The sequence below is a fragment of the Chrysoperla carnea genome, chromosome 1 (genome assembly GCF_905475395.1).
Source record: "Chrysoperla carnea chromosome 1, inChrCarn1.1, whole genome shotgun sequence".
Classification (NCBI taxonomy): Eukaryota; Metazoa; Arthropoda; class Insecta; order Neuroptera; family Chrysopidae; genus Chrysoperla; species Chrysoperla carnea.
Genome location: NC_058337.1, coordinates 108475258 through 108489528, shown reverse-complemented (window position 1 = coordinate 108489528; position 14271 = coordinate 108475258). Strand labels below are relative to the sequence as shown.

Here is a 14271-nt window from a genome sequence, read left to right as displayed (position 1 = left end):
AATATGAAATCACTAAAATCGATTTCATGACGATTCGAGAAATGAGTTTAAAGTATATGAATGGAAATCGGCTTACATAACACTTTTATAAATTTTTTATGGGCCATCGATTAATAAAAACAAAACGCTACTTTCTTTTTTTGTTTTTCAACTATTTTTGAACCGACTTTAAAATTTGCAAAAACCTAATAAAAATCATTTCTTCAAACGAAAATAAATACTTAGGTATATTTATTTAAATAAAAAGCCATTTTCAAATTATTTAAGCTTATATAATAGTGAGGTGAATAAAGAAAAATGAATATCATCATTTAATTAAAATACTTGTCTTGAATATTAAATTAAGTTCCGGTTTAACCTAAAAATAACACATTCACTAAAATATACACATACACTTTTTGAAAGAATAAAGGATGATTCTAAATATTTACCTTAAATTTTCAAGAAATTAGTATTTAAAAATGATTTTAAGCTACTTGCTAATATAGACTAATTTCAATAATTAGTCACACTGCTGTCAAATAAAATTGATAAAGTCTGCTCTGCCGTTGAATATAAATAATAGAGAAAATATAATTTTAACCTTATTTTTCTTAAAGATCAAATACACTAAATGTGGTGGAAGCGCAAATAACTATAAAATACATACTAAGAATTGATATTGTATAGAACTTATTTTCGCTTCCACCATTTTTTTTTAATAAAAATAAAAAAATTTTTATATGTAGATATGAAATAACGTAAGCGATTTTCCCCTTTTAACTGGTTCAAAATTTTCTAAAAACTCACCTATTTCAAATTGTCTACTCAAACATGTTAGTTCAATTCTGAAATCACTTTTCTTAGGAATTCAACAAAATTGAAATATAAGATTAATAAGTATTCTGTAATTAATAAAAAAAATTTCCCACAGATTTTAAGATATGAACAATTAAAATTTGCATAGTTTTTTGCCGGAGATATACCGAGTATAAAAAAATAATTTTCTACACATCTCGAAATCAGTTCTTCATATATTTTTCAAAAACAACGTATGGAAACATTCACTAGCCAATTTTCAGATTAAATTATCTAAAAAATTACAGTTAGGAAAAAAAGAAGCAGTGAAAACACTCTGTATATTCTCATATAAGTTTTGGAAATATATTATGTTTTTATTTAAATATACACACAAAATTTTAAAATACGTCAGCATACTTATATTTTATTAAATAATGTAAATACATGCTCTTTATATTAATTTTAATTTAAATTCATTATTCATATTGCATAGTAGCATCGCATCCAGTCTGTTCTTTTTACACAAAAGTGTATACTCTATTTACACTAAATGTGACTAATGAAGGATAGCCGCATTACATGGAAGTGGCACCATCGTTTTTCGCTCGCACTCAGTGTAATACACTGAATCATAAAGAAAAAACAGATCGCAGCCATGCTTTCATATGTGAACGCGGTGAATGCAGTTCCATATAGATATAGACTCACACAATCATATTGATGGTACCCAGTGAAGCGACTCGACCACTCCGGCTCAGCCTGCAATGATATTTGATTTTTTGTATGCAGTCTAGACATGTGTGGTTTGCAGTATATATTTATAATACAATATGGCGACGGTGTGTATATTACACTCTGCATATTATCATATACCATGGACATGTCGTTATCCTCTCTTTGCTAATGTTTTGTGGTGATATTATGATGATTATTATTATTATTATCACTATTGTAAATAATATAAATAATCTTTTAAAAATGCCGATTATGGCGCTGGTGCCCATTTATTTTATATCGTGCATGATGTATTTATTTATAACAGTGCTGTGGTGTAGAAACAAGTGTTTGGTTGTATTGTAAAGTCAATATTACTGCAAATTATACTCCAAGAAAATTAGAAATTTGGTAACTTCTTTTACTAAAGCATAGTAAAGCTATAGTTCCATAATAAACAGGAAAATTAACAAAAATGAATATTAAATTGAAAATTCGGTTGGTAATTTTAGTAAACTTGGTAAAATTACAAATTTTTTTAAGTGCATATAGGATCTACAAAATGCTGTATAAATACCAAATCCGTAACAATTGCGAAAGCGAAAGACCATTTATAATCGAAAAAAAGTATTTAAAAAAAAAAAATCAAAATTTATCCTTAATGCGTATAAATAATAATTTCTATTAAAAAGTAAAAGTTTTAGAATAAAAGTGTTGAAATTTCAACATAATTTATGTAACATTAATTATAATATAATGATAAAAATTATGATTGTTATTTAAAATTTATACTTTGAATTTTTATTTATTAGTAATTTGTAAATGTGTTTGATGTTCTTTATAGAAGACTGCAATTCGTCATGGATATTACCTCTATTAGACAGAACAATCACTTTCTTATTTTATTAAATTTTAGTTGTATTAAATTATCCTATCCAGTAATAAAAACTTAAAGATGCGGTATATTTAAGACTTTATTATTTCGTCAAATTTACTAACATTTATTTGAAATTAGTTTATAGAGTCCAATAAATTTCCCAGGGTAGGTTAAAATTTGGAGCCAAAACAATTCGGCAAAATCAAAATCAGAACTTAAAAACTATTTAGACATCTTCGTAGTTTTTTACCCTCATCATCTTTGAACTATTTTGAAAATTGACTGTGGAATAAAATTTGATCTCAGAACACAGACATTCAGTTTTAAAATATTGTAATGATAAAATACATTTCTTTCGATTTTTCTGGTGAATTCAATAACTTCCTATCAGAAAGTTTATAGACCATATTACAATATTTTATTTACCTTCCATAATAATAATCTTTAATAAAAGATAATAATAATTTTGTTTTGTGTATACATACAACAAACAAATACATTGTAATAAGTACATCTAAGTAATATTGACTTGAAAATCACCGTTAAAACGACCTATTATTATTATACAAAATTATGTTCTAATAAAATTATTTTATTATACCATTATTATACCATCAGTAAACCTTTAAAAAGTTTGATATTTACAATCATAGAGACAGATTTCGGTATCGTAAATCATAACAACAAATGATTATTGTGTTCGTATTATAACAGTTATTTAGATTTTAGAATAAGAGCAGTATATTGTGTATTACTTACTATTCGGTACAAAGAAACAATGAAATGATTTTAACGGAAACTTATCTAAATAAAAAAACGATAAAAGATTGATCTTTGTATAATACTAAATAATACATTAAAAAAGGAAATATTAATAAAATTGATAAATATTGATTAAAAAAGGTTGGACATTCCATTATTGGCTTTAAAACGCGAGATAGTAGCTGAATAATTCTGATTAAGATTTCTTTATAATTGTAAAACCAATTCTTAAAAAATAATGTAATTGATTTAACGAAAGAAAATTTTGAACCTTTATAAAAGTAAAAATCTGAAATTGTTAAACTATAGCGAATTTCAGGTAACATTTTGACGCCAGAAAAGCTGTTTTTTAGGGGATAATAACAGAACGGGAAAGTAAATTTCCCGTTCTAGACCAGCAAAGTAATTTTCCCAAAGCATTTAATCACGTTTATTACTAACTAAAATATGTTTAACAATATATTTGATATTTTAACTAAAAGTGTCGCTTATGAAAATGATTTCAGAAAAGATAACTTTTGCATTAAAAGAACAATCGTCGTCCATTCCAAGCATTGCGTTTCTTTCTACTAAACAAAATAATACTGTAGTGAATCACAGTTGAAACCTATCTGAAAATTACTAACAGGATTGTATTAAAGTGCAGATTTTTTTTTTTTTTTTTTTAAATAATAAGTACCTATCGTTGTTTTCGGTAATGTAACTTACCTACATAATATTTAATCGTTCCTTATTTGTAGTCCATAATTTAAACAAGTAATTAAAATACTCAAAAATTTAATACACAATTAATATTATATGGTTCTTAATTCATTAATTTAATCATTAAAATTAATTTAATCATTAATTTTTTGTAATTTAAATAATTAAATTTATTCCACAACTATGCAATAAGAATTCCATAACTACCCTTCAACACCTCTGGCTAAGTGTGAATTCAAACAGAGGTAATTGGTTGTTTTATTTAAAAATTATCCAAATTACCTGAAAAAGTTATTAAAAATGCTAATGAATTTAAAATTACAGACAGGTTGATAAATTGAATTTTTGTATGTTTTTTATCACTGTGAATATAAATTACTATAAACCGTTAATTTATTTGGAAAAAAATAATATTTTTGGAATAATTTAGATATGATTTTTAACACAGATAAATTCGGCTTCAAATTATTTCATTGGCCGTAGCCAAATCAACTTTATTTACAGAAACATTTCATAAAAAATAATTTCTTAATTGGTGTAAATGGTGAAAAGAAATTCTCAATACTCTTAAGGCAAATTCAAAATTAAGTATATTCAAAAATATTCTTTAGCATGTTGAGAGCCAAGTGAGAAACTTTCAATTTTTTTTGAGAAATCAAACGAAGGACTATCTTGTTAATAAATGTTTTGCCTTTCATTCGTGATTAGATTTTAAATTGATTTTTTATGTATAATATGGTTTAAGAAATTTTGATGCCGAAAAATCAGCTAGTTCACAGTACTTACCTCATAGCTGAAAAGATAACAATTTCAAATAAAAAAGGAGCAACAGTAAATACAGCCGAAATTCAAAAAAAAAAAAAAATATTTATTGCAAATATTTCATGCGACCATTTGATTTGGAACAGAAACACAACAAAATTGATGCATGAATAAATATAAACATTCATTCGTACAGTTGAAGTTTAGAAAACGAAATCGAACCGAAATACATATTCCGAAATAATACCCAGCACATAATCTCGTATAAATATTTAGTAATAAAAATCGTTCTAGATTATGTTTTATATATCTATGAACTGATATCCCTTTTTTTTTTCTCTACCTATTATATAACATACGAGTCTCCATATACGAAAACTAGGTTTAATGATTTATTTGACAACTATACCATACTGTTTGCTGCGACTGCAAAGAACGTTCGTACAACTTTCTGTGTTCTATTATAGGTATTATAACATTTTGTGAGTAGGGTTCATCCAAAAAAAAGAAGGAGTTATGTATCGTTCTCTACTACGTAAATTGTGAATAATGTTTTTGTGTTGGAATGAGAAAGTAACATACATTGGGTTGTCATGGTAACGGAGCCATTAGTTTTTTGTGTATGTGTATGGAGTTGAATATCAACCAACATACAAGACAACCCCCTGCCCAACAGTGACACAGCCACTATGTAAGAGAATGTATGAGAGAGTGTCGTACCATGGATCTGAATTTACCTTTATCCATGTTTAGAACCATCGGTTTAACTATAACAATAAAAATAGTCTCTCTTAAAAGCACCATCATATACAAACTATATAATTTAATCCTTTTCGATGATTAATTAGGAAGACTACTGGTTACTTGTGATAATCAATTTAGCGTTCGTGAGAAAAATCAATGAGAATTCTGAACAATCAGATATGTATCCATGGTGCAAGACCATAATGTACAATGAGCCACAACCTAATGTGCCTTGGGTCACTCCCAACGAGTGTTCCTGACGATGTTCCCTCTTCAAATCGAATTTCATTGAAACGTTGAAAACTGTATCTCTTAGTTATTGCCTTTCTGATAGTCTAGTAAAAGCGATAACTGTTTTTCGTTTTAAATAAGACTTCTCTCTTCTTAAAGAGAATTACTCACTGATCTCAAATATTAGATTTTCATTTTACTTGAAAACAAAGGCACTTGCGCAACCATTCTTGCAATAGCTGGCCTTTTGCAAAGTAGACATTCTTCTTCCATTTAGCTGTGATTTTTCTAGATGGGTGATGCAAGGTTTTTACATTGTTTCCAAGGTACAACGCTAACAATTATTACGTAATCTAAAGAAGTATTCTTACTACTTTCCTCCTGTCAGTCCGATGTTATATGCTAAGCTACACACCTTTTACAACAAAAAAAAACACTGTTCATAGAAAATTGGAATGCAGGGAACAGAACATCATAGATATAACAATAATGTATCTGAAAAAGGGATGTTTTTAATTGAAATTCTTTGAATTTTTTTCGTTATTTTGATATTCGAGTAGTGTTTATACAAAACTTTCTACTTCTGAGACATGTAAAAGAAATTTAACTATAAAAGTAATAAAATTAAGCTGTTGATATTCCTTAAATTAATATTTATCCTTCTTCTGCGCGAAGAAAGATTATAAAATTTGGTAGATAGACTTTCCAATTTCAGTTAAACTTTCTTCTCTTTAGTTTGTCGGTTTAGTTTGTTCTCATTAAAAGAGATAGTTTATATAGAAAATGATAAGGTTTTCATAATCGATTCTGTAATCAGGATCACTTTTTTTCTTCATTCTACTAAGTATGCAATTCTGCCCATACTTGAGTGTTGACTTCACAACTTGTTTTATACAAATTATTCTGCTTGGCTCGTAGGACATTAATGTGTTTCCCTTTTATTGGATCGATTGGTAGTGAGGTATTTAAAATTATCTCTTCCATAGTAACCCTGAAAAAAGAACAAAAAAAAATGATTATTTATTAACAAATAAAAAGAAGAAAAATTTAAATTTGATGTATTTCCTACATTACTCAATGCAACCGAAAATTAAAAATTATCATAATCCAAAAAAATATTTGAAACAATTTTTTTTCAATGAATTATGTTTGCCATAATTTTTTAATAATCACATAATTTGAGGTACTCAGAAACAAGTTGTTACAAATTGGCATAACTTTTCATACAGTAGTAAACGATACTAAGATTTCGGAAACGCATAAGCTGTAATGCACTGCCTCACCTCAAATTTCATTCAATTAAAATTAAGTTTTTTCATTACGCATTTTGTTAATAAGAATTCATTAAATTTTGTTCAGAAAAGCTTGCTATTTAAACTGTGAATATTAGAGAACTTTTGGCTAAAAAATAAATTTTCAATTCGAAAAGACCGTCTCACACTAGACTGTCAAAATATAGCTAATAAACCAATATATTTATGATAAATAACTAATAACTATTATATTAATAATAATATTATTAAAAGATGATTTTATTTTGCTATAATAGTTATAAATAATATTACAAAATATTAATGTCATAATAAAAACGATAAAAATAGTATTAGAACATACTAACAAACTATTTTTAAAAATTATAGTTTTATCTCATTTTATTACTTACGTATTTATATGTAATAAAAAAAAACATATATTATTATTATTAGATATCGGTAGTGCTTGGAACCATTAATACTCAACTCAACTGAGAACACATTTTGTTTAATCGATAATATGTTAATGCTTGATTTTTCAAAAATATCTAGTATTAGTATAAAAAATATGAATAAATTATGATTTTAAAAAAATGCTAATATTATTTTTCACAATGTTGATTGGTACGCTAAACTGTTTTTATTAATTTTATTAATTATTTTATTTTCTACCCACATAAATAATTTTTAATTAATTGGTTTTTAAGATTAAGTAAAATAGGTTTGAGAAAGGTGGCGGTCCAATCCTCCTATATAACCTTCAATAGATCACTGACTCCTTTTTCATCTGAAAATGATTCCTTGATTTTACATTGTAAAATTACGACTTAATCCATGGGGTGATCGATACTGGAACAAATACGGAGAAAATACTAAAATAATACGGAGAAAATACTATAAAAATAAATGTCAAACCCTAGTAAAATATTGTAATCAAACAAGCTTAAGTATGAGTCCAAATTCTACTCAGTAATTTTATTAAAAAAATACTTTTTTAAGGGACAGCTTTTACTAAATCAAAAAGTAGAGAAAAATTTTTCTTCTGGTACATTGACACATGACTTTGGTAAAAGCTGGATGTACACAATTTCAAATATCAAGGATGTAATGATTCCAAGCGCTTCAAGCTATTTTTTGATAAAACGATAGTATATATTTTTTTTTTTTTAATATTTATGAATATTACAAATATGAATAAATTTCTATTAATAAATATTAATATAATTTTTTTACAATGTTGATTAGTACGTTGATTAGTGTGTCTTTGTTAATTATTTGACTACCAACCCACACAAATAATTAATTTTTAATTAATTGACTGAATTTTAAGGTTAAATAAAGAATATTGGGGTCCAACCCTTCTAAATGGCCTTGCTTGAATAGCTAACTATATTGATCCTCAAGGTATTTGATTTAAAAAGTATCAATTTCATTTTTAAATGACGACAATAAGGTGGGACCAGCCGCATTTTCAACTGTTGTGGTCCGTAGGGTGATTTTTGGTGGATACCCACATAAGCGGAGGCGATCTCAGCATTTTTTTTTGCCCCTATGCCACGATTACTACTGTTTCATTACTGGATGAAACCAAACTTGAAAATATATTATATCGACTTCTGGGTTCCAGACTTGTATTTTCAAATTTAAGTTTGAGTTAATATTGGTGCACCGAGTATTAAACATTCAGTGATCAAAATTAATTGGCTGTCAAGTCTTTCGTTTTGAAACCTACGTTCTAAAGACTATTATGCCTATGTATTGCGTAAGTTCGTGCAGATGCAAATTAAAATACATTGACGAAGTTGCAACTATCTGCCTAACTAATTTTAATTTGGGTAATAATATTACAATAAATTTATTAAATATATATTTTTTAATAAGATTAATTATTATAATTGTAGACATTTAATAAAATAAATAATCGTTAAAAAATAAAATATATAAAACAATAATAATTAAAATAATAGCAATAATAAAATATATATTAAAACATTAATGGTATAATTAATTAATATGCATATTTGTAATTTTATTATAACACATGTGTGCATAACAAATGAATGCAAAATAAAATATCTGTAATTGTTAATTTATATATCATTTTTATTTTTAATATTTTAATAATGATAAACCGTTCACAACTTTATTTTTAATAGAAAATTAAATATTATTTCTTAAAAATTAAAAATTTGGACGAAAAATTATATAATAGGTACTTATAAACCTACTATAATATTTTCTACTCAAAACTAATTCTACTCTCAAAGATTTAAACTTATAAATAATTTTTTGATTTCATATAATTTGAAAGAAGAACGAATAGTGATTTTCATTATTTGATGTCTACCGCTAAAATTTTAGCTCAAGAAATTAAAGTTTTTGGCTGTGCCTAAAAAACACAGAGCTTTCAGAGTTATATAAGAGTATATTTTTAATAAATGTAAAAATCTTAAAAAGGAGATATATATATATATATATATATATATATATATATATATCTCAATAGAAAAGTAAAAAGGTATTTTTGCCGAAATAATTGTGCCTATGAATCGAAAATAAATAAGTTATACTTAATATTAACTTCTTAGCAACTCAGCTTTTCCTTTCTCCGAAGAATAATACATGTATTATACTTCGAATTTATTTACCGGTCAGTAAAAATTATTTATAACCAATTTCGCAAAGTACTATTTAAAAAAGTATGTTATTACTAAATTCAATTAGATTAAGTACTTTCATTTTACCACCAAAAGCAAACCGCTGTTCTACCTTTACGTTACTGATAATTACATATTCATTTTTAATTTAATTCCACTTAATAACAAATTTTGCCAGAATTATAAAAAGTTACAAAAATATTTCCGAAAATATTACGGTATGAATTCTAAACAAATCTCTCAACATTTGCCAAACCATAAAAATATACATATATACATCACAATTTAAAAGAAGTAATTAACATATTATTAAAAAAAAAAAAAAAAAAAACCTTTTATTTTTTTTACACATACCTAATTAAAACAATCGTTTTCTGCTCTGTTTTTGAATATGTTTTCTGTGATGTAAGAACAAATTTTATTACAAAATTTAATACATTTTAAAAATAATAAAAACCCATAAATAATTGTTATTATATTGTATTATTAAAAGAATTTATTTAACCAAATCATATAATATTATAACTTTGCTTGTTGTTCTATGGAAACGGAAGTAAAATTTTTGTTTTATAAATTTTTAATACCTTTTTTCTCAGTTTAATAAAAACCACGCCAAATACTAGTAAATTTTAATGTAAAATTACAAAACGTATCTATATATATATATACAAAGAAAAAATTACACGCCGTGAAACTAACATTATTCAACTTTTTGTTTCAATAGTAATAGTAAAATGTTAATATAATTTATCCAAAAACAAGCCATTATGGATGTAACATTTAGAGGTTAGACATAGCTTTCTTTTAAGTAGAGCTTCCTATACACTGTCTTCTTGTGGCTTATATAACACATTATTGCTCAAAAGTTTTGTTATAACGTACAGGAAGATACCACAGCAGCTGTTGTCACTTCGATGTCAGTCATAGCAATGAGAAACATGGTGGTGAGTGCTTCACTTCGATTGACCTTCGCGAGAATATTTTGCAAAAATACTCTGAGAATCTGTGAATGGGAGGTCGGGCTAAAACAATTGTGGGTGTTATCACATCAACAAAATTCAAATGCTGCTTTTCAAATTTTATTGATTATTCATAAATATCTCAAACTTGTCGCAATAAATGCTTCCCTAGCACGAAAAATGGGCTAGAACTTTAATTTAGGTGCCACTCAAATCAATTGTTGGGATCTTTCCGAAAAACATTTCTAGCTTGCTCCGCATTTTTGAACCGTTTATCAGACTAGGAAGTTTTCTAGAAATACTCACTTCGGTATCTATTGGACTCATTCAGAAAAAGGATCATGGGATAAATTCTATACTAATATTAAAAATGTTAAAAGTTTCTGTTTTGCTAATCTTAAAAGTTTCTATTTTGCTAATCTTATCCGACAAATTATCATATGTCTCCGTACATTTTGTGACTCGATGGAAAATTCAATGAATTCGAAACGTACAAAACCTCATAGGTCAAACATAGTTAAGATTAATAAATTTTTTACTACTCAATCCAAATCAATAAATTTTTTTATTTCGATTTTCGGTTGCAATCAATAAGTCTGAATCACAAATTTAATAGCTACATTATACAATGTTAGTAATGATTATTATTATTTTAAGTACATGTTTTACTGTAAACTGTGAATAATTACTTATTATTTAGTACAAGTTAAAAAACAAAATCTTACTACGAGAAATAGAGAAAAAAGTCATTGTTTTTAAAAATCTTTGTTTAATGTTTAAACAAAAACTTGTAAATGCATATAAAGTTTGCTTTGGTTGTTGAGTTTTTAGATTAGAATCAACTGGAAAGTAAATCCAGGAATTGGTAAAGACTGGAAATTTGGTTGGAAACCATTAAAATAATTGTATCAAGCTAAATGGTTGATGAAGCGTTTTTTTATGGTTTTTATTCTAAACAAAGTTTTTGCTTAAATTCATGTAGGAATTGAGTCATGTAGGCGCTTAAAAAAATGTGATAAGAGTTGAATATAATTATGTACCTTTAAGTGTATAATTATGTACCTGATGCAGAAAAATATCGAATTTCGGCTTTTGAAGCAAACGCTTGAAGAAACATGATAAAAGATTTTAAAACTTTAGATATCGAAATATTGGTATCGGTTTTTTAATTAACCCACCTGAAGTGCTTTTAAAAATGTAAAATATATGTTTCCACTCTTTCTGAAATACTACCTTTCTTCTAATTTAATGTTGTGCAAAGCTATGATCAAGTTGAGTTCTAGAGAGTTTCAATACTGCCCAAGTTCTGGTAGCAGTAATCTACCTTAGTCTTGATAAAGCAGACGTGTTTGAGAGAGAATGCAAGATTTGTAAGATAAAGAAATTGCTTATTAATATTCTAACAGAAATTTTTTACTATCTGCAACTCCAAACACAGCTCTTCGAACTGTTCCGTTAGCATTCAAACTGTTTGACTGAAAACGTTTCTAACACTGTAGAAGAATGGGCAAAAAAGTCGAGAATTTGGTTCGCTTCAAAATATGGTACATTGAATAGCATTCCAAAGGCAAGCTTATTTCACAACGAAATAATTCTTACGATTGAAAATCACAAAAAATCAAAGTCATACAAAAGGAGTCCCTATTTTGCTCCCTGACCATTATCTTTTTTGAAGCTATATGTCCTGAATTATGAAGCACAATATGTTCCATGTCCTTGTCTGGCTAATTTATTTTAGTAAAATTATTAGTCAAACTATATATCAAGTCACAAAATAAAACATACTTACTAGTTTTTAATATTTAAATGCACAAAGGTGATAAATATGATAAGGACACAACCATAAAACTATGTTTAATTGCTAAAATAAATGTAAATATAGTGTGAATATAACTGTAATTATGCTACTAAAAATATAAAACTCTCGTGAGCAGCAAAACTCCGTCACTAAAGTCCTGTTTCCCTTTCACTAATAGTACAGTTACAGATGTTACAAGTAAAGAAAAATGAAAGAAACCGCAAGAAAAAGGGGGAAATAAACCACGATCAAGATATATTTCTTTGGCGCTTGTTTAACTTAAATCAAAACTTACAAACATTTCGCTCAAATGCGAGGCGCTCTAGAGACGTAGAAATCATTGTTAAAAACGTCATTAAAACTAAACATGAACACTCGGGAGAGCCAATGTATCGGGAAAATGCAACATTCCCAAAATCTCTTAGTTTAATAACACTCTGACGCACCTACCCATTAACCTTCGATACACAGCATGAGTCTATATTTGTCGGGGATAATATGAAATACAAAATAGATAAAAAGTTTGTTTTCACACATAAAATGTCGTCAAACTGACTGACCCATCGATAAAAAGCAACCTTTTTAACAAAATATTTTGAAAAAATATGGGGAAAATCATGTAAATTCATTTGCATATTTGATTTGAATTGTTATTTAAAGGTGGTTGTTTCGGTTATACTTTATGATTATTATTAAATCAATTTTATAGCTCGCTGAAATGTTTATTATTGTAATCATATATTCAATTTTATAGATTGGATACAAGGTCCAATGAGCGATGTTCTTAAAATAATTTTTCATTAATTTGTTAAGAAACATTTAAGAAGTGACCACTCAAACTGGGTAATTGTTTTAGACAGTTTTTTAGAAGTCTCAAACAAATAATTCATGTATACATACAAATACTAGGAATAGGAGTTATAATATCGATAAATCATTTATATACGCATTCAAGTTTTCGTTGTATTATTTTTATCGGTAAAAAAAATTCTTTGGTGAAAGTTTTAGAATATAATTTTATGAACACAATGAAAATGGTACAGTTTTTATCCTTTCTTTTGTTTAATGTTAAGTTTTTTACTATATTAAAGGGTGCAAATTAAAAATAAAAAACTTCACAAACTAAATTCTTATTTTTAGAAAGTTTATCCTTTATTTTGCTTGTTTAAAGGGTTATAAATTTTTATTTACTTTGAAGGTGTTACAAAAATTTTGCAAACTTTCTTTTTTATAACCCATTATATTTTAACAATTTAAAAAAGTATTTTTTAGAAAGTTTTTTAAACAAAAAATTGATGAACAAACCAAAATATTTCATTGAATATCTTTTGTTCTAGGTCCAAATGGATGTCCAAGACGAAGAGGAAGACAAACATACACACGTTTTCAAACACTTGAACTAGAAAAAGAATTCCATTTTAACCATTACTTAACCAGACGACGACGAATTGAAATTGCTCATGCGCTATGCCTAACAGAACGTCAAATAAAAATTTGGTTCCAAAATAGACGAATGAAATTGAAAAAAGAATTACGTGCCGTCAAAGAAATAAACGAACAAGCGCGAAGGGAACGGGAAGAACAGGACCGATTAAAGCAACAGCAACAAGAAAAACAAGCAAAATTAGAACAACACCATAACAGTCATCATCAGCACCATCATGATCCGATGAAAGGTATGAGTTTGGATAAAACGGGAGGTGCAGCTGATTTATTAAAAGCTGTTTCAAAAGTTTCCACATAAATTTTTCATAAAGTCATATTTTAATTTAATAAAAATTAAAAAAAAAAATATACAAATATTAAAATCCGTCGATTTATATAATTTAAAAAAAAAAAACAATTTTTTTATTTAATTGAATAAAAATGAAAATTTTCGTTAATTTATAATGCTTTTACGATTAAAAAAAAGAAAAGTTAAAAAAAAAAAACCTTAAAATTTAAACAAAATACTGGCCCACACTCATAATACGTACTAGATTGTAAGTTTAATATCGTAAAATTTGTAAATAAATTATTAAAATTAGTTGTG

General features: G+C 26.5%; 1 protein-coding gene across 3 annotated transcripts in view; it reads left to right on the top strand.

Moving 5' to 3' along the window:
- LOC123305116 (homeobox protein abdominal-A homolog) overlaps positions 1–13983 on the top strand; it is an 84338-nt gene extending 70355 nt beyond the window's left edge. For all 3 annotated transcript variants that reach the window (XM_044886739.1, XM_044886738.1, XM_044886737.1), the window contains one exon: positions 13577–13983. In XM_044886739.1, the coding sequence (XP_044742674.1) occupies positions 13577–13983 (407 nt within the window). The remainder of the gene's footprint in view (positions 1–13576) is intronic.
- The last annotated feature ends 288 nt before the right edge of the window (positions 13984–14271 follow it).